Genomic DNA, 21080 nt, shown 5'->3' with positions numbered 1-21080 from the left:
TTATTTTTTGGAGAAAAAAAGACAATCTTCGTAAATGATATCTTAAATATGACTGGTGGAGTTATGTCATACATTCAGCTAACAAAAATATCCAAAATTACAACCAGCATTACCACAAAAATGGAAGAGGAGAGTAGAAGGGGGAAAAGTAAGAAACTGTCAGGCCCTGCATTAAAGACCATAATTGGTTCAAGAAAATTGTGATGAATAAAAAACGTATACCAGTTTCATTTAAGGACCAAAGAATGGACAGCCATGCCGCATAGATTGCAAGATAGTTGAGAAGAGATTTTTGAGGTACCGATTCCATGGCACATGGTTTATGAACTGATACCCAAAACGACGACGGATTCCAAACTTTGCATTTTTGTAAATAAATGATCATACAAAATGTTTGCAGCCAATATATTGTAATTTATATGGGGGATACAACCTTCCCAGATCTGCAATCAATCAATAATATAATAATACTTTCAGCAAAAAAAATGTTTTTCAATTTACCATCTGTAGAAACAACAAGAAAAGAAAGGTTCAGAGCTTTTGTGAAACATCACAGCACAGTTGAAAAACATATGGAAAATAGAAATCCAATATGTTTGATGTTAAAGAGATGGATGGGAGTTGAATGGAGCTGAAGGTTGGGACTAATAACAACTAATAACAACAAGATAACTAATGTAAAACATAATGTGCTGTAAAACGTGGAAGGCTACCCAAAATGTTTGACCCAAATTAAACAATTTAAAGGCAATGCTACCAAATACTAATTGAGTGTATGTAAACTTCTGACCCACTGGGAATGTGATGAAAGAAATAAAAGCTGAAATAAATCATTTTCTCTACTATTATTCTGACATTTCACATTCTTAAAATAAAGTGGTGATCCTAACAGGATATTTTTACTAGGATTAAATGTCAGGAATTGTGAAAAACTGAGTTTAAATGTATTTGACTAAGATGTAGAAAAACTCCGACTTCAACTGTACATACTATATACATTTTATGGACAGTCTATTTACAATAGTTTTATTATGTTTGTTTTTACTCTTGTCATTCCTCTACCCTCAACCTCTCCCATATAACTATGTCATTCCTATATCCGCAACCTCTCCCATATATCTATGATGTTCATGAGGTTTGATTTCTATTTGCCATATCTTCAAACTGTGCTCTTGCACAAACGATCTTAACCTATGTACATTTTGATTAGACCATTTAAACAGAACTGGTGGTTCACTGGGTTTGTTCAAATTTTAGTCCTCTACTCCTCTTGCTCATCATTCCTATTTCACATAAACATATGATGTAATACCTTCTACAAACCAACAGGAGAAGTGGTGATTTACAGAGGTCACCACGACCTAAGAAGACATAGACAAGTGGAGACAGCATTTCATTGGTGACTAATAATTACTTCTGCTTCACATTTACATTCTTTGAGTACTTGAAATTGATTTATGACAATAGATGTTTGTTTTTTCCCACACAGCAGATCAATATGAAGCAGAGTTTTCCAGTAAGAACATCTGCAATGTGTCCCGCCACCCACCACCCGCCAACCCCTCATTTTCACTTCTGCTACTCTCTGTTCATCATATATGCATAGAAGATTTAACCATATCTACATGTACATACTACCTCAATCAGCCTGACTAACCGGTGTCTGTATGTAGCCTTGCTACTTTTATAGCCTCGATACTGTATATAGCTTGTTTTTTTACTGTTGTTTTTGTTTCTTTACTCACCTATTGTTCACCTAACACCTTCTTTGCACTATTGGTTAGAGCCTGTAAGTAAGCATTTCATTGTAATTGAATAACTGTAGTATTCGGTGCACGTGACAAATACACTTTTATTTGATTTGAAACTGTGGTAGAAAAATATTTAAAAAATAACTCAGGAGCAGATTGGGAGATTCAGGAACAAACATTACAGACTATTTAAAATGCAATGAGAAAACTATATTTTTTATTTGATCACTGTTGTTGTTGAACATTTACACATATTCAATCTGATCTCGAGACGATTTTCAAGGCACTTTACTTTACAATCATTGTATTCTCCATCTTAAGTACATAAAGTATATCTCAATATGGCCTGTTTTGACAAATGACACTATTCTGTATCTGTCTGTATATTCAAAGGGACAACAGAAGCACTGTGCTGACCTGAGTGTCAGTTACACATAAGTGGATTACAGTTGAAAGGTGCAACAAAAAAACAATAATATACTGGATATACACTTCTCAACTATTATAACTGTATAGCCATTCATATCAGGTTTATTCTGAATCACCCAAGCCATAGATAAAAACAAACACCTCCTAAAAGCCATACAACTAAAGGCAGAACCCAAATAAGACTGCACCATTTTATTTTGCCTTTAGAACCATAAAGCCACATAAAGCTAACAAATATAAGCAGTCACCATCTCTGCTACATTGGGTTAAAATGATAATATTTTACTTGAACCTTTGACAGACTGAGTACCACTGCCTCTGAACCAGCTGACTTCCACATGCTTCCTGTTATGTTCACACACTCGTATTGGTCGCCATCCTCTTCAGCCTACAGGAAACCAGATCAGAGATACCATCAACAACAGCAACACATATTTTGGTATTTATATCCTTTCTATTTCTTCCTAGAGCTCAGATATGTTGTCATATAGGTGATTGTTGGTGTAGTAGTTTGTGTGGATTTCACTGCTGGTATCTTTCTGCTCTTTCCTGTGGATAGAGTTAGGGCCACTCTCAGATGTATTCTCTTCATTTGATAAGACACTACAACAGTGAATGTAGGCTCCTGGTCTTTAGCAACTCAGCAAGGATTCTAGGTTATGATCACAGACATAGCCATGGGAAGTAGGGGTGCTGATGGGTGATGCAGCACCTCTTGATGAATCAGAATAAATAAAACTAGTAAATAATGAAATATATAATGACAAGGTAGGGGTGGTATACCGAAGATAGCCATATTTGGTAAAAGACCAAGTCCATATTATGTCAAGAATAGCTCAAATGAGCAAAGACAATCAACAGTCCATCGTTACTTTAAGACATGAAGGTCAGTCAATCCGGAACATTTAAAGAACTTTGAACGTTTCTTCAAGTATAGTCGCAAAAACCATCAAGCACTATGATGAAACTGGCTCTCATGAGGACCGCCACTGTAAAGTAAGTCCCAAAGTTGATTATTTATTTCACCTTTATTTAACCAGGTAAGCTAGTTGAGAACAAGTTCTCATGTACAACTGCGACCTGGCCAAGATAAAGCAAAGCAGTGCGACACAAACAACAACACAGCGTTACACATGGAATAAACAAACAAACAGTCAATAATACAATAGAAGAATTATATATACAGTAATTAGACTTACCAGCCTAAGAAATTGCAATCCAAATAAATGCTTCGCAGAGTTCAAGTAGCAGACACATCTCAACATCAAATGTTCAGAGGAAACTGCATAAATTGGCCTTCATGGCCGAATTGCTTCAAAGAAACGACTACTAAAGGACACCAACAAAAAGAAGAGACTTGTTTGGGCCAAGAAACACGAGCATTGGACATTAAACCTGTGGAAATCTGTCCTTTGGTCTGATGATTCCAAATTTGAGATTTTTGGTTCGTTCCAACTGCCGTGTCTTTGTGAGATGCAGAGTAGGTGAACGGATGATCTCCACATGTGTTGTTCCCAACATGAAGCATGGAGTAGGTGTGAAGGCGTGGGGGTGCTTTGCTGGTGACACTGTCAGTGATTTATTTTGGAATTCAAGGCACACTTAACCAGCATGGCTACCACAGCATTCTGCAGCGATATGCCATCCCATCTGGTTTGTGCTTAGTGGGAATATATTTTGTTTTTCACCAGACAATGACCCAACACACCTTCAGGCTGTGCAAGGGCTATTTGACCTAGAAGGAGAGTGATGAAGTGCTGCATCAGATGACCTGGCCTCCATAATCCCCCGACCTCAACCCAATTGAGATTGTTTGGGATGAGTTGGAATGCAGGGGGAAGGAAAAGCAGCCAACAAGTGCTCAGCATATGTGGGAACTCCTTCGAGACTGTTGGAAAAGCATTCCAGGTAAAGCTGGTTGAGAGAATGCCAAGAGTTTACAAAGCTGTCACCAAGGCACAAGGTGGCTGCTTGGAAAACCTAAAATATAAAATATATTTGGATTTGTTTAACACTTTTTTGTTAACTACATGATTCCATGTGTGTTTATTTTATAGTTTTGATGTTTTCACTATTATTCTACAATGAAGAAAATAGTAAAAAATAAAGAAAAACCTTTGAATGAGTAGGTGTGTCCAATCTTTTGACTGGTACTGCATATTTTTAATTGTCATAAAAGTTGTGCACTGTGACTTGATTACTCCTGTATGAGTGGACCAAAATAGCTGTTGACATCAAAACAAAAAATCACTCCCACCCCTAAACATCTTCCCATGGCCATGATCACAGATTGAACAGCCTTTAAAAAAACACAGTACCTTGATGGTGAGGGATCTGAGGAAGCACACTTGGATGCATCCATGTCCTGCAATCTGGTTACTGGCTGGTCACTACGACTCCTGTCACTGATGAGAACAACATTGCCAAGTTATCAAAAACATAACAAAACAGCTAAAAACAAACAAAACTCTACGTAACTCGTGGGCACAGTGAAGGACAAGGTGGCATTGCCATGTGTCTTGCTGGCATGGCAGTGGGTGGTCTCTAAGAAGCCTAGTGGCCTCTGTAGGGTCACCATGGTAACTGACTCATGCCTCTCCACCCTGGTACTGGGCAGGGGTCCAACTGGAAGAGACCACTCCACGGTGCCGGTGGCTCCGATTCCACAATGCACAGACAAGTAAATGTGGAAATGTCTGACGTGCAGGCAGAGTCCACTTTGATCTCAGGAGCATCTGGAATGAGAATGATTAACAGTTGTTTCAACTAAACATGTAGTACTACCTACATCCTCAAGATCATTGTCTTAATATTATATACACAGACAGAACATACCCCTTACTTGTGGATGGATCTACTAACACTGGATCTGCTTACACTCTAATCTGATCTTCAGTGGGCTGGAGTGGCCTTGTCCCTCTATGTTGATTGCAGTGCATTAGAGGGCTTAAGTGAGTCTGGTCACTCTCTCCAGTGTGAGTCCCATGGTGGCCTGAGGCCCTTTGTCATGCTGCCAGTGATAGCTATGGGCAGCAGGGTTACTGTCACTGGAGCATCTCAGCTCTACAGCAGTGGAGGCTCCATCCTCCTCAGTGAATTTCTTTTTTTTAAATAGTGAAAAAAAGTATCCTTTTTAGATAAAATTATACAAAATATATTCACGCCACCAAATAATTGATTAAAACACACTATTGCAATGCAGGTCTGCAGTACCCTAAACAGCACTCTGTAGGGTAGGCCCATGGTTTAACTGGAGGACAGCTGGCTTCCATCCTCCTTTTGGTAAATTGACTTCAATACAAAACCTAGGAGACTCATGGTCATCACCCCTTTCCATAGACTTACACAGTAATTATGACAACTTCCAGAAGGCATCCACCAACCTATCAGAGCTCTTGCAGCATGAACTGACATATTGTCAACCCAATCCAATGATCAGAAAATGAATATAGTACAGAAAGCATAAACTACAGCTAACTAGCACTGCAGTGCAATCTGCAATCTGGGGTGTAGTTTTGAAAAAAGTTATTTCTTCCAAAATTAAGGAGAAGAGAGAGAGAGGGATGTTATGTTTGCCAGCTTGATATGTCCTACACTGGACCTCTTCCAAGTCAAGGTAGGCTTTTGTTTTATTCTTTTTTTTTTACCACTGGGGCCCGTCTGTGTAACTGATAAACGTGGTATCTTCAGGCATTTGGAAATTGCTCCCAAGGATGAAGATGAACCAGACTTGTGGAGGTCTACACCTGGTTCATCCTTGGGAGCAATTTCCAAATGCCTTATAGATACCACGTTTATCAGTTACACAGACAGGCCCCACACTGCACTGCATGATTATAGCAGGTTTACTAACACGTTAGTTCCAGCAGCTAGCTTGAATATGAAGTGAGTGATTTAGGATGTTTGCAGTTAGCAGTCATTATATGAAGATTTGGCTTGGAAAGTTTTTTTCGGAGGGTCACAGACAGCTGATGTGTTGTGCACAGAAGTCCACAAGCGAAGTGAAAAAGTGAGAGGAGGATAGCGTGTATATAGATGCGAGAAGGAATTATACATACAACGAGCTGTTTGTATGTTGCTGCTATGAACTTGGACTGTGTTTGCGTGTGATCATGGGTGTATTCATTGCACCGATTTCGTTGAAAACGTTGTCTTAAACTGAAACAAAATGAACTAAACGGGGATAAAAAAATACCTGAATTTGTCCAATAGAAACTCTTGTTTGCAACTTTTGGACTAATGATTACACTATATCAACTAGATGCAGGCCAGAGTGTTCAAAGCAGTACTGAATGTGTCACTGTCTGTTATCTTGATTACTCCAAATTTTGTCAACCTGTGTACCTACGTTGTAAATGTTTATTCATAGGCTAGGTTGTGGCAATCTCATGATGGGTACAGGGAAAATTTGAGTATCATGTAGTAGTAGCCTCAACCTATCAATGTTACATTGAGCTGGGTGAATGGAATTTGAATGACAGTCATCCAATATAATGTAATAGAAATAAGGCCATGTTCATAATTTTTTATCCTCCTCCCTCATCTTAAACAGCACCGAGCATCACTGCTCTCATCACATTGTTTTGTATTTTCTTCTGTGTAAATGAGTAAATATGTTTTTACTGTATACAGAATCTAAATTTTCCATATGCAATGAATAACAAAACGGTGGGGTAATTTTTCACTCCATATCACCTCCTTTTGGTGATGAACCTGAAGGATTAAGGAAAACTTTATTATCACTAGAAGGTTACCATTGCATATGATACTATGATAATGTCTAAATTCAAATCACTTACTTTCTTAGTTTGGCAATTATTGCTCTTTCTTGTCAGATAGCCACCCTTCTTCAGAGACTAAGGGCATTAATGTATAAAGGAAATACACTTCCTATTTCACATCTAATGTGATATCTTAATTTTTGTCGTCAGGACATAACATATTTTTTTTATTTAACCAGGCAAGTCAGTTAAAAACAAATTCTTATTTACAATGGCGGCCTACCCCAGCCAAACCCGGACGACACTGGGCCAATGGGAATCCCAATCACAGCCTGTTGTGATACAGCCTGGAATTGAACCAGGGTCTGTAGTGACGTCTCTAGCACTGAGATACAGTGCCTTAGCCACTGCTCCACTCGAGAGCAACCGGCCTCCGCTCAGTACCTTGCCCTGAATCTTAGATACCTTCATTAGCCGGCTACCACCTGGTACTCTACCCTGCATCTTATGTATTATGCATTCATAAAGTATTCACATCCCATGTACTGTGGAATAAGTGAAGGGGTACTAATATTTTCTGAATGTAGAGGCATTGAACACTGGCCACTTTAATAATGTTAACATGTGGTTTGACCCACTTTATATGTATATACTGTATTCTAGTCACGACTCAACTTATATTATACAGTATATTACCGATAATGATATCAACTACTGCTGTACACACCCTTTATATTTACATACTGTCCATACTCTCTAAACACACCAATATCATAAACATATTATATATACACATATTATATATATATATACACATATTATATAGATCTCTTAGGTCAAAGTGTGACATTATAAGAGATCCTTTTTATGTCTCTATTTTGGTTTGGTCAGGGCGTGAGTTGGGGTGTGCATTCTATGTTTTGTGTTTCTATGATTTTCTATTTCTATGTTTTGTCCGGGTATGGTTCTCACTCAGGGGCAGCTGTCTATCGTTGTCTCTGATTGGGAACCATACTTAGGTACTCTTTTTCCCACCTGTGTTTGTGGGAAGTTAACGTTGTTTGATGGCACATAGCCTGAAGCTTCACGATTTGTATTGTTTATTGTTTTGTCTGTGTCATTTCAAATAAAAGAGAAAATGTACACTCACCACGCTGCACCTTGGTCCAGTTCCTTCAACAGCCATGACATATATTTATATTCTGGACTCTGGTCCGGAAGCTAATTTCCTGCAATTCTGTCCATTTTGCCATGGGGTGTTGTACCTAAATATTGTGTGTATTTAAATATTGTATTCTCAGTATAGCTCATCTAATATTACTACTGTACATTGCATTTTAGTCAGGCTGTTTATACCACAGCACATTTATACTCTGGATTATTGACATAGTTCACTCTAATCTTCTTTATTTTTACTATTTTCTACATTGCAGAATAATAGTGAAGACATCAAAACAATACAATAACATATAAATATAATCATGTAGTAACCCAAAAAGTGTTAAACAAATCAAAATGTATTTTAAATTTGAGATTCTTCAAATAGCCACCCTTTGCCTTGATGACAGCTTTACACATTCTTGGCATTCTCTCAACCAGTTTCACCTGGAATGCTTTTCCAACAGTCTTGAAGGAGTTCCCACATATGCTTAGCACTTGTTGGCTGCTTTTTCTTCACTCTGTGGTCTGACTCATCCCAAACCATCTCAATTTAGTTGAGGTCTGGGGATTGTGGAGGCCAGGACATCTGTTGCAACACTCCATCACTCGCCTTCTTAGTAAAATAGCCCTTACACAGCCTGGAGGTGTGTTGGGTCATTGTCCTGTTGAAAAACAAATTATAGTCCCACTAAGCCCAAACCTGATGGGATGGCGTATCGCTGCAGAAGGCTGTGGTAGCCATGCTGGTTAAGTGTGCCTAGAATTCTAAATAAATCAGACAGTGTCACCAGCAAAGCACCCCCACACCATCACACCTCCTCCTCCATGCTTTACGGTAGGAAATACACATGAGGAGATCATCTGTTCAACCACACTGCATCTCACAAAGATGTGGCGGTTGGAATCAAAAATCTCCAATTTGGACTCCAGACCAAAGGACAGATTTCCACTGGTCTAATGTCCATTGACATTAATGTCTAATGTCCATCATGTTCCTTGGCCCAAGCAAGTCTCTTCTTATTATTGCTGTCCTTTAGTGGTGGTTTCTTTGCAGCAATTCGACACTGAAGGCCTGATTCACGCCGTCTCCTCTGAACAGTTGATGTTGAGATGTATCTGGTACTTGAACTCTGTGAAGCATTTATTTGGGCTGCAATTTCTGAGGCTGGTAACTCTACTGAACTTATCCTCTGGGTCTTCTATTCCTTTGGCGGTCCTCATGAGAGCCAGTTTCATCATAGTGCTTGATGTTTATTGCGACTGCACTTGAAGAAATGTTCAAAGTTCTTGAAATGTTCTGTATTGACTGACCTTCATGTCTTAAAGTATTGATGGACTGTCGTTTCTCTTTGCTTATTTGAGCTGTTGTTGCCATAATATGGACTTTGTCTTTTACCAAAATAGGGCTATCTTCTGTATATGTTCCAAAACATGCAGTGATATTGCAGAGAGCCACATGAATCCACAGAAATACTCATAATAAATGTTGATAAAAATACAACTATTATACATGGAACTTTAGACACAGTTATCCTTAACCTGCAACTGCTGTGTCAGATTTTTTTTAAACTTTACGGAAAAAGCATAATCTGAGAACGGCACTCAGAGCCCAAACCAGCCAGAGAAATATCTGCCATGTTGGGTAGTCAACATTATTCATAAATAGCATTAAAAATATTCACTTACCTTTGATGATCTTCATCAGAATGCACTCCCAGGAATCGCAGTTCCACAATAAATGCTTGTTTTGTTCGATAATGTCCATCATTTATGTCCATTTACATCCAATAGCTTCTTTTGTTAGGGTGTTTGGTAAACAAATCCAAAAGGGCGATCTGGTCCATTCGGACGAAACGTTAAAAAAGTTATATTCCAGGTCTAAGAAACTTGTCAAACTAAGTATAGAATCAATCTTTAGGATGTTTTTATCATAAAAGTTCTATAATGTTCCAACCGGAGAATTCCATTGTCTGTAGAAAAGCAATGGAACGAAAGCTGCCTCTCAAGTGAAAGCGCTTGACTGAGAACGAGGCTGTAGGCAGACCCCTTAGTCAAACAGCTCCCATCCGGCCCCCCTTCACATGAGCAGCCTGAGACAACGTTCTAAAGATGGTTGACATCTAGTAGAAGCCTTAGAAAGTGCAAAATAACCCACATTCCACTGTGTATTCAATAGGGGTGAGTTCAAATACTACAACCCTCAGATTTCCCACTTCCTGTTTGGATTTTTTCTCAGGTTTTTGCCTGCCATATGAGTTCTGTTACACTCACAGACATCATTCAAACAGTTTAGAAACTTCAGAGTGTTTTCTATCCAAAATTAATAATAATATGCATATATTAGCATCTGGGACCGAGTAGGAGGCAGTTCACTCTGGGCACGCTATTCATCCAAAAGTGAAAATGCTGCCCCCTAACCCAAAAAAGTTTTAAGAAGGAAGGAAATTAACACCTGTTAATTGAAATGCATTCCAGGTGACTACCACATGAAGATGGTTATTAAGAGAATGCCAACCTGTCATCAAGGCAAAGGATGACAATTTGAAGAATCTCAAATTAAAAATATATTTTGATTTGTTTAACCCTTTTATGGTTACTACATGGTTCCACATGTGTTATTTCGTAGTTTTGATGTCTTCACTATTATTCTACAATGTAGAAAATAGTAAAAATAAAGAAAAACCCTTGAATGAGTAAGTGTTCTAAAACTTTTGACCGGTAATGTATATTGACAAAATCAGTATTTTGAAATAGCTCAAACCCTATAGAAATAAATAGATGCTGAATATCTCAAAAATAAAAGAGCAACCCCAAGTTTAGAAACAATGAAAGCTCACACACACGTATTATATCCTCAGATTTTAAATGTTTATTATTTTATTTGAACCTTTATTTAACTAGGCAAGTCAGTTTAAGAACAAAGTATTATTTACAATGACGGCCTAGGAACAGTGGATTAACTGCCTTGTTCAGAGGCAGAACGACAGATTTTTACCTTGTCAGCTCAGGGATTCAATCTAGCAGCCTTTTGGTTACTGGCCCAAAGCTCTAACCACTAGGCTACCTGCTGCCTAAACACACAATTGCAATAGACAGCTGGGGAAGTGTGAAACAAGCTATTGTTAAGTACTGGTTAGTATTTTGTATATAATTGACATTTAGTAAAAACATTTCTAAATTATCCAAGCCATAGAAAATAAACATAAGCCTTGTAAAAGATATAACGCAAAGACACAGCCCAAATAAGAATGTACCATTTTCTTTAGCCAATAGTACCATAAACCTACATCAAGCTAACAAATATAATATATTATATATATATATGATAAAAAGTTTGGTTTTAAAATATTACAATTTGAACCCAATGTAGCAGAACATATTATATAATATATAATAATAATAATATATATATATAATATGCTCTGCTACATTGGTTAAGAATGTTAATATTTTACTGGAACCTTTGAGAGACTGAACACCATGACCTCTGGGCCAGCTGACTTCCACATGCTTCCTGTTGTGTTCACACGTTACCATAGACTGCATCATCTCCACCATCACACTCGTATAGGTCACCATCCTCTTCAGTCTACAGGAAACCGGATCAGAGATACTATCATCAACAACACCTCTTGTTTTTTATATCCTTTGAATTTAGAGCAAACTTTTCTCAGATCTCTACAGCAGCTGTAAATGTCTGCAGTAGAACCACAGTACATACCGCCATGTTTCCATATACGTGATCGTTGGTGTAGTAGTTTGTGTGGTTTTCACTGCTGGTGTCTGTCTGCTCTTTCCTGTGGATAGAGTTAGGACAACTCTCAGATGTATTCCCATCATTTGATAAGACACTACAACCGATCGATGCAGCTGTACATAGTCTATTGGTAAATAGCCCACCCATTTTCACCAACCTCATCCCCATACTGTTTTTATTTATTTACTTTTCTGCTCTTTTGCACACCAATATCTCTACCTGTACATGACCATCTGATCATTTATCACCCCAGTGTTAATCTGCAAAATTGTAATTATTCGCCTACCTCCTCATGCCTTTTGCACACAATGTATATAGACTCCCCTTTTTTTCTACTGTGTTATTGACTTGTTAAGTGTTTACTCCATGTGTAACTCTGTGTTGTCTGTTCACACTGCTTTGCTTTATCTTGGCCAGGTCGCAGTTGCAAATGAGAACTTGTTCTCAACTAGCCTACCTGGTTAAATAAAGGTGAAATAAAAAATAAAAAAAACTACAAGAGTAAATGTAGGCTAATGGGCTTTAACAACTCAGCCGGATGTATACATTATGATCAAAGATAGAACAGCCTGTAGAAAAATACCTTGATGTTGAGTGATCTGAGGAAGCACACTTGGCTGTATGCACTTCCTGCTTGCAGGTTACTGGCGGGTCCCTATGACTCCTCCCACTTCTGAGAAAAATTTGCCAATTTATACAAACAGAACAAAACAGCTAAAAACATACACAAATCTGTGTAGCTCCCTCCAAAAATAAATAAAATAGTAACTTACCCCTTCCTGTTCAAAAGGCAAGCTGACATGGAAATTAGTATTACTGCCACCACTAATGCAGCAATACCAATTGAAACGTACAGCATCAACATCTTATCTGTCCAAAAATAAATACATTTGTTTTATTAATGTACCAATTATATCCTTTATGATTTTAATACTGTATGTAATACTTCATTTATGATGCACTTCCCCCACTGTTTCCTTTACCATTTGTGGACACAGTCAAGGACAAGGTGGCATTGCCCTGTGTGTTGCTGGCATGGCAGTGGACGGTCTCGGAGAAGCCTAGTGCCCTCTGTAGGGTCACCATGGTAACTGACCCATGCCTCTCCACTCTGGTACTGGACCGGTTGGGCAGGGGTCCATCTAGAAGAGACCACTCCACGGTGCCGGGGGGCTCCGAGTCCACAATGCACAGACAGGTTACCATGGAGATGTCTGAAGTGCAGGCGGAGCCCACTTTGATCTCAGGGGGGTCTGGGATGAGAATGATAAACAGTTTGGTTTTAACTGAACATGTAGTGCTACATCCTGAAGAGAATTGTCTTAATATTATATACACAGAAAGGACATGGTCCTTATTGACAGAATTGTGCCATCTACTTACACACTACATTGAGTTTCAGTGGGCTAGAGTGGCCAAATTCAGTGGATCAACCACATGTTTTCAATCTATTTAGATTTCAAGAGGGAAGTTTGCCAAATCCAGGCTGTGGACAAAGTTAATGTTTCCTTTTCAAAGAAGTTTATTTCTAGTAGAAAAAAAAGGAATGGAAGCGCTGCTAAGGTACACAATAGTAGATTTTGGTATCTAGCAGTGTTCAAATACTCATACTAACCACACTAACCATACTATTTGTGACGTAAATTGAGTATGTAGTATGCTTATTGGTCATAGTTTCGATTTAGTTCGTATTTCAAAAGTTCCCGGATGTCATAATACATTTGCCAAAATATGAAGTATACACCCAGTGGACACTATTTTCGTACTTTTAGGGCCCATAATGCAATTCTTCAGAAAATGGGCGTGGCTTTAACTAATTATGACAAATGTTAAGAAAATGTTGAGCAATGTAATAAAGTAATGACTTTTCAAATGAGTTACGCTACACGTTATGTTGGCTGACAATGTGTTGGCTATGCTATTCTTACGAACCACATAGCATATCATTGCATCAGTAAGTACTACCGGTATGTTAGCTAGCTACCTCGTGAGTTTGCTACTAATCATGGAACTTGCCAGTATATTAACTACATTCTATCTAACTAACTATCCAACGTTTATAGACTTGATTTTTGTGGCATTCTTAGCTAAGTGATATAGTTGTTGTGTGTTCTCAATGGACACAAATTCGCTCTGGCTATCTTCTCCGATGTCAGAGCACTCTTGTCTGAGTGTGCCAGAGTGCAGAATAACTGATGAATTTACAAACGCTTAACACCTGTTTAATATGGCCGGTGTCAGTAAATGTTGGAAAAAAAGCATAATACATTTTTTTTGCCAGCAACACAGTTACAGTCACCAACGCTCTGGATAACATGAAAACAGCCTAACCAGCTCTGCTATGGCGACTAAAATGGTCATAGTGAGATGTTCTCTCATTTGTATCTGGAAGTAGCTAGCCAGTTAGCTTGTATGCTTGACTGCCATTGTTACGGTCAGAACGCTCTGCTTAACCCTACTCCTGGGCCAACTAGAGCTCAGTACACACCGAGATGTGAAACACTCAGAATTTACGAATGGACAATCTGACAACACTCTGAATTTAACAACGCCCAGAGCGCACTCTGGCACTCCAGATTGAATTTACGAACACAAAAATGTCTAGCTAGTGATTTGTTATGCTAACAAGCTACCAAGAGGTGTTATCTCGAAATGACACAACGACAAGGTTCCAGTTTAACAAAGTGTACTGTACTGTATGAACACAACAAGGTACCAATTCCACTCAAGGCTAGGTTCATCAACAACTAAACTTCCCATGCAGGCGCACTCTTGACAGAGTTATAGCACCGTAATAACAGAAACATAGGGATACTTAAAACATGAACTTAACAATCTCCTTTTATTTAAAGACAAATAAAACATCAACAACATAATTAAATGTCCAAGTATTATTCAAGTTCCCCATTACAAATGGGGTTGTGTGACAGTTTTTATTTGAATTACTCAAGCTGCCACTTTCTATTACTGAGAGCCTGTAGGAGCACAAGACTGGATGCTCCTTTTTTAGTCAGACAGTCAGCAAGCTGTTCCTTTGTGGTCGACCACAGAATCCGCTGGATTCTCTGTGTTTGAATAAGTTCCTTGATGCTGCTAATCTCAAGACAAAGTCTTTTCTCTGTGACAGACTTGGTTGACTTCCCAGCATCAACTAATGAGTAGCTGTCAGTGATACAAACGACCGGTAGAATGTGCAGTTTTGTCTCACCAGTGGTAAGCTCTGAGAACAGAGTTGCAAGAAAGATCGCATTGTCAACTCCATCCGCAAGAGCGGATGGAGATTTCAGTTTACGAACAACTTTGTTTGCCTCATGAATGGTTTGTACAGTGGCGTGTTTTGTGTTAGATGCCAAGTTGCAACCATCAAACATAACATCAGGTCTACTCTGTCTAGCAACCCATAGAATTTGACCTATCTTTGACCTCAATTGATCAGCTTCAGTTCCACAGAGAGGAGAATTCCTTTGTACGGCTCTTGAAGAATCCATGTGGATGGGTTGAAGATTCTTGATAGAGCTCTCCTGTTGCATCAGTATTGATCCACCAACTGTAATGAACTCTATGCCAACATAACAAAAATTATCATGCTCCTCACGGCCAACCTGGAAAACAGCTTTGAGGTGTGGAATCACAGTTGTAGCAAAGGTCTGTGAGCCACCCCATATAAAGTCATCAACATGACAGGCAAGTACTCCAGACACATTGCAGTCTTGATCAAGCCAATAGAAGACGGCAGGATCCACTTGTGACATTTTTCCACCTGTACTCAGCATTGTTGCCTTGACTTTGTTGTACCAGTAGAGTGATGCATCCGCCACACTTTTTAGTTTCCACAGTGTTCCTTCACTTTTAGCTTCAGGCGGAGGTCGGATGTGAATGTCCCTTGACAGATCTGTTCCCTGCAAAACGCAGATTTGATGTCTATGGAATGAAGTTTCCATTTTTCTGGCAGATCACAGTCATCAGCAATCTGAGTGACTGTGAGGCGCATGTCGGTGAGTCTTTTGGGAGTCAACTCGTTTGTAGTACACTTTGTTTCCAGTTTCATACTTCTCATCGGTGGGTCGTAGCTGTTCACGCAGAGCCCTGCGAATTCTCTCTGAGCACTCTGCTTCAGTGAACGCTTTTCTCGCAGCATGTAGGGCTGAAAGGTGCTTTGTGTTCATCAGAATCTCATTTTTACATGGACTCTGTGTGTAAGTTCAAGAGTCACTGATTGTTTAAACATCACTGCCTTGTCATTTTTTATGTCTAGTACAGCCCCTGCCTTCTTGAGGGAAGCTTTGCTTAATAGTAAGGGGATATCTGTAGGGAATGGCGCCCTCTTCTGGTTGTCTTGAGAACGTGACTTGTTGGTGCCTTTTCTCTGCTGCTCAGTGTAATATGCTGCGCCACTCACTTTCATTCCATCTGCTATTGGTGTGACAGACGTCTTTTCACCAAAAATTATTTTTAGTGCCGACTTCATTGATGCAAAAGTCAGCACAGTACAAGCAGTCAAAGCCAACTGTTTCTCCCTACCATCTAGACAGGCAGTATCTAGCAACTTGAAAGCTAACACTGCATCCGGGAGAACCATGTCGTACTGGTGCATCCTATTTTACCTCTGTTCGAAATCAATGATGTAGTCCGTCATTGCAACTGAAATATCTCTCGTAACACTGTCAAAGTTTGAATATGCCTCGTAGGCACGGTCTTTCTCTTTTTTAAGAAATACAGAATCCAGTGCTCTGATCAAAGTTCCCATACCATCAACGTTGTTCAAATCCTCAACACATATTTTCAGTGCTGTATCTCTCGCTCTTCCCTCGAGTGATAATACCACCGCAAGTGCTTGCTTTTTCTCATCCAGATTAGTAACCCGTGTCCAGATTACAAGTTCATTTTTCCAACTTTTGTACAACCTCCTCTCGTTGAAGTGAGATAGCACATTGTTGTTATTTACCATTCCACTCAAGGCTAGGTCCATCAACAACTAAATTTCCCACGCAGGCGCACTCTTGACAGAGGGATAGCCCCTTAATAACATAAATATAGGAATACTTACAACATGAACTTAACAGAGGTTGCATAGCAACATAATCAATTTCTGGTAGACAGGCGAAACGCCAGTATGCTCAACTGAAAGGATACTGTTTGTTTACATTATATTAAAATTAACTAATAGTATATAGTATGTAGTATATACTCATTAAGTATGTAGGATACAGTATGTTAGTATGGATATTTCGAACACAGCCTCTGTTTTCACAGAAGTGAAAGTGTAAATCTACCATACAGTGTTGTTAACACACAGGTGTGGTCCACTTACATTTGACATTGAGAGTTTTCAAACGTTTCACTGTCTTCCCTCCCTTGTATGCTGCTGTGCAGACCAGAGACTGGCTGTGATCAGTGCTGCTGGGAGTAAAGGTCAGGGATGACGTCACTTCCCACTGGACATTGGTTAGCTGCTGTGATTGGACACTGTGTGTTCCGGAGTGGCTCCAGGTTAGGAGAGGGGAATCCGATGGGCAGGAGTGAGACACAGAGCAGAAGGCAGAAACCACTTCCCCCACCTTCACCTCCTCCCTCACTGACAGAAAGGGGGGGTCTGGAGAGCCTGATATCAGCAAAGAGAAGAGAACAGTTATTGCAGTTCTTTTGAGGTGTGCCTCCACCAGTTCTTGGGTCTGTCCTTTCAGCACTATAATTTAAATCAACAAGAAGCTATAGCTATCATTAGGGTAAATAATGGGATACAATAATACAACATTTTAACTTCTCCTCGTCAATTCTTCCCCTGGGGACTTACTGCTCACTGTAATGGAGACTGTGTCCTCCTTGTATGAATACTTGTTATGGTCTTTGATTTCAATCCTGAAAGTAAAGGCTCCTTTGTCACTGTCATGGAGGGGGTCGATTCTGAGAGAGCAGTTCTTCTGCCGGAGGTCGCCCACCAGCTCTGTACGACCCCTGTAGTCTTTGATGATGTTGGAGCTGTCTGGGTGGTATATAACTTCATAGGTGTCTTTTAACCAGATGCCAGTTAATTTGGAGGGCTTCTTCTCTGGTTCTGGGTAGTTGAATGAGCAGGGAATCACGATGCATGAGCCCTGTAGGCCGGAGACGGACTTGGGCACCTCAGCAGTCCATGATGAGGCTTCAACTCCCATCACTCAAATAGCAGTGGGAAACAATTTAGTAAGAGCAGTTAGACATTCAACGGACCACACTGGTAAGTTTGAACAAATTCTATCAAATTCAAATGATTTACTACAGACAGTACATATTTGTTTTGACAAGGCAGCAGCTGCTCTTCCAGGGGTCCAGCAAAACAAAGGCAGTTTATACATAATATGTTTTGAAATCTTTTTTTCTAAGTGGGTGTGCTAAGGCCCCTACTCCACATATCTACAACACAAAATCCATGTGTATAGTGCATATGTTATCGTGTGTTTGTGTGCATGTGTCTGTGCCTATGTTTTGTATTGGTTCACAGACCTCGCTGTGTATTTGTATTTTTTTAAATCTAATTTTACTGCTTGCATGAGTTACTTGATGTGGAATAAAGTTCCATATAGTCATAGCTCTAGATAGTACTGTGCGCTTCACATAGTCTGTTCTGGACTTGGGGACTGTGAAGAGACCTCTGGTGACATGTCTTGTGATGTATGCATGGGTGTCCAAGCTGTGTGCCAGTAGTTCAAACAAACAGCTTGGTGCATTCAACATGTCAATAACTCTCAAAAATACAAGTAGTGATGAAGTCAATCTCTCCTCCACTTTGAGCCAGGAGAGATTGACATGCATATTATTAATGTTAGCGCTCTGTGTACATCCAAGGGCCAGCCGTGCTAAACTGTTCTGAGCCAATTACAATTTTCCTAAGTCCCTCTTTGTGGCACCCGACGACACGATTGAACAGTAGTCCAGGTGCGACAAAACTATGGCCTGTATGACCTGCCTTGTTGATAGTGCTGTTAAATGACTGTCTTACCTCCAAGCCAAAAGAAGTAAGTAAGAAAATGCCATGGTAATTTTTCAATCCCCATCCCTTCCTCTTAGTGCTGGACCTGCAGGAAAAGGGAAATAATTACTCTCTATTGAATTTCTAACATTACAATCAAGACATTCAATGTCTAAAATCCAATTACTTGCTTGCTTTTATCTTTATTGCTATAGTCTCATATCCACCCTCCTACAGAGACAAAGTGCATTGATATATAAAGGAAATATTACCATCCTGCTTACACTACCCGTTTCTTCATTTTCTTTATTTTTGGACTTCCCGTATTCTGTCTCTGACTGATTCTAGCTCTTCCCTTGAGGATTAAGCCCCTAAAGTGTAATATCTTTGACCATATTTTTTTTACATTGCCAAACTGAAAGGTTTTCAGAAGCTAAAGGTCAAATCTCTTATAATTAGTATAAAATATTATAAGATTGTTACTGTTCCTATCCCCATGTCAACTTTAGTCAGGGATATTACTCACACTCAGTACCACTAAATCTGCACAGAAGCATTATGTTTTCACAGAAATGGAAGTATGAATCTTCCAAACATTGTTGTTAACTCACAGGATTGTTCCACTTTATATTTGACATTGAGAGTTTTAGACCTGTTCACTGTCATCCCTCCCCTGAATGCTGCTGTGCAGACCAGAGGCTGGTTGTTATCACTGATGGTGGGGTTAAAGGTCAGGGATGATGTCACTTCCCACTGGCCGTTGGTCAGCTGCTGTGATTGGACACTGCGTGTTCCGGAGTGGTTCCAGGTGAGGAGAGGGGGATAAGATGGGCAGGAGTGAGACACAGAGCATGAGGCAGATACCACTTCTCTCAACTTCACCTCTTCACTCACTGACAGAATGCTGGGGTCTGGAGAGAGGAGAACAGTTATTGCAGAGACCAAAAAAAATGTGGTTATATTTTTAGCTGATATGGGAATGAGTACACAAGCACCCAATCAAACTGGGATAATGTTTTAGGTTACACGTGCAAGTATAAGAATACTTGCCAGGGCATATGCACTATGTTTTTAAAAATAAATCTGATTATTTCACATGGAGAGATGTGGGAATGTCACGCCCTGGTCTATATTTATTATGTTATCTTAATTTGTTGAGTCAGGTCAGGGTGTGACATGGGTTTATTTGTAGTGTGTTTCGTCTTGGGGTTGTGTGGGGTGTACAGATTGGTCTATGGCTGCCTGAGGCGGTTCTCAATCAGAGTCAGGTGATTATCGTTGTCTCTGATTGGGAACCATATTTAGGTAGCCTGGGTTTCACTGTGTGTTTGTGGCTGATTGTTCCTGTCTCTGTGTTTGTTGCACCAGTCAGGGCTGTTTCGGTTTTCGACGTTTGTTGTTTTGTATTGTTCGTGTTTTTTCATCATTAAAGATGTATCGAACGAATCACGCTGCATTCGGGTCCGATCCTTATTCCACCTCTTCGTCAGAGAAGGAGGTAGAAGAAACCCATTACAGAATCACCCACCACAAACGGACCAAGCAACGTGTCAACGGGCAGGAGCCACAGGAGAAGCAACTAAAGGCAGCAACAGCGATCACAGGACTTCTGGACTTGGGAGGAGAAATTGTTCAGAGAAGGACCCTGGGATCAGCCTGGAGAATATCGCCGCCCCAAAGAAGAACTGGAGGCGGAGAGAGCTGAGAGGCGCTGGTATGAAGAGGCAGCGCGGCGACGCGGATGGAAGCCCAAGAGTCAGCCCCAAAAATTTCTTGGGGGGGGGGCTCAGGGAGAGTGTGGCAGAGTCAGGAGTCAGACCTGAGCCCACTCTCCCTGTTTATTGTGAGGAGCCAAGGAGGAGACCAGAACTGGTGTTGGAGGTGAGCGAAGCATAGACTGTGAAGGAGTTAATGGGGAAATTGGAGGAGAGAGAAATGAGGGAGTTGCTGTGTTGGTGCTTTTTGCATGGAATTCGCCCGACGGAACGTGTCAGGGATTTGATGGCACCTGGGTCAGCGCTCCATACTCGTCCTGAGGTGCGTGTTAGTCGGCTGGTGAAGTTGGTGCCAGCCTCACGCACCAGGCCTCCTGTGCACATCCCTAGCCTTGCACGTCCTGTGCCAACACTGCTCTCAAGATCTCCAGTACGCCTTCACGGTCTAGCCCATCCTGTGCCACCTCCAAACACCAGCCCTCCGGTGGCAGCTCCCCGCACCAGGCTTCCTGTGCGTGTCCTCGGCCCAGTACCACCAGTGCCAGCACCACGCATCAGGCCTACAGTGCGCCTCGCCTCTCCTGCGCTGCAGGAGCC

General features: G+C 40.3%; 1 protein-coding gene and 1 long non-coding RNA gene across 2 annotated transcripts in view; one reads left to right on the top strand and one right to left on the bottom strand.

The window, feature by feature from the left end:
• Positions 1-21080, top strand: part of LOC135520489 (uncharacterized) — a 37594-nt gene that overhangs the window by 7382 nt on the left and 9132 nt on the right. The window contains exons 2-4 of the long non-coding RNA XR_010452392.1: positions 1330-1399; positions 1490-1516; positions 2482-2619. This is a non-coding gene — a long non-coding RNA (uncharacterized LOC135520489). The remainder of the gene's footprint in view (positions 1-1329; positions 1400-1489; positions 1517-2481; positions 2620-21080) is intronic.
• LOC135520488 (sialic acid-binding Ig-like lectin 13) lies at positions 10922-19007 on the bottom strand. The gene is made up of 9 exons (XM_064946087.1): positions 18956-19007; positions 18799-18874; positions 17614-17976; positions 17131-17421; positions 12803-13072; positions 12593-12689; positions 12403-12492; positions 11784-11859; positions 10922-11651 (listed from the first exon to the last, which is right to left on the bottom strand). The coding sequence occupies exons 2-9, from the start codon at positions 18851-18853 to the stop codon at positions 11586-11588; spliced, it is 1308 nt and encodes a 435-aa protein (XP_064802159.1). The 5' UTR covers positions 18854-18874; positions 18956-19007; the 3' UTR covers positions 10922-11585.

This window comes from Oncorhynchus masou, chromosome 29, assembly GCF_036934945.1.
Source record: "Oncorhynchus masou masou isolate Uvic2021 chromosome 29, UVic_Omas_1.1, whole genome shotgun sequence".
NCBI classification, from domain to species: Eukaryota; Metazoa; Chordata; class Actinopteri; order Salmoniformes; family Salmonidae; genus Oncorhynchus; species Oncorhynchus masou.
The sequence above is the reverse complement of the archived record's forward strand: the minus strand, read 5'-3'. Positions and strand labels throughout refer to the sequence as shown.

Coding starts and splice junctions, on each gene's coding strand:
- LOC135520488 (XM_064946087.1), bottom strand. CDS start 18,853: ATGGGGATTGAAAAATTACCATGGCATTTTCTTACTTACTTCTTTTGG. Junction 17,422..17,613: donor AGTCTCCATTACAGTGAGCA/GTAAGTCCCCAG, acceptor TGCTGATATCAG/GCTCTCCAGACCCCCCCTTT. Junction 12,493..12,592: donor TGCCTTTTGAACAGGAAGGG/GTAAGTTACTAT, acceptor AATTTTTCTCAG/AAGTGGGAGGAGTCATAGGG.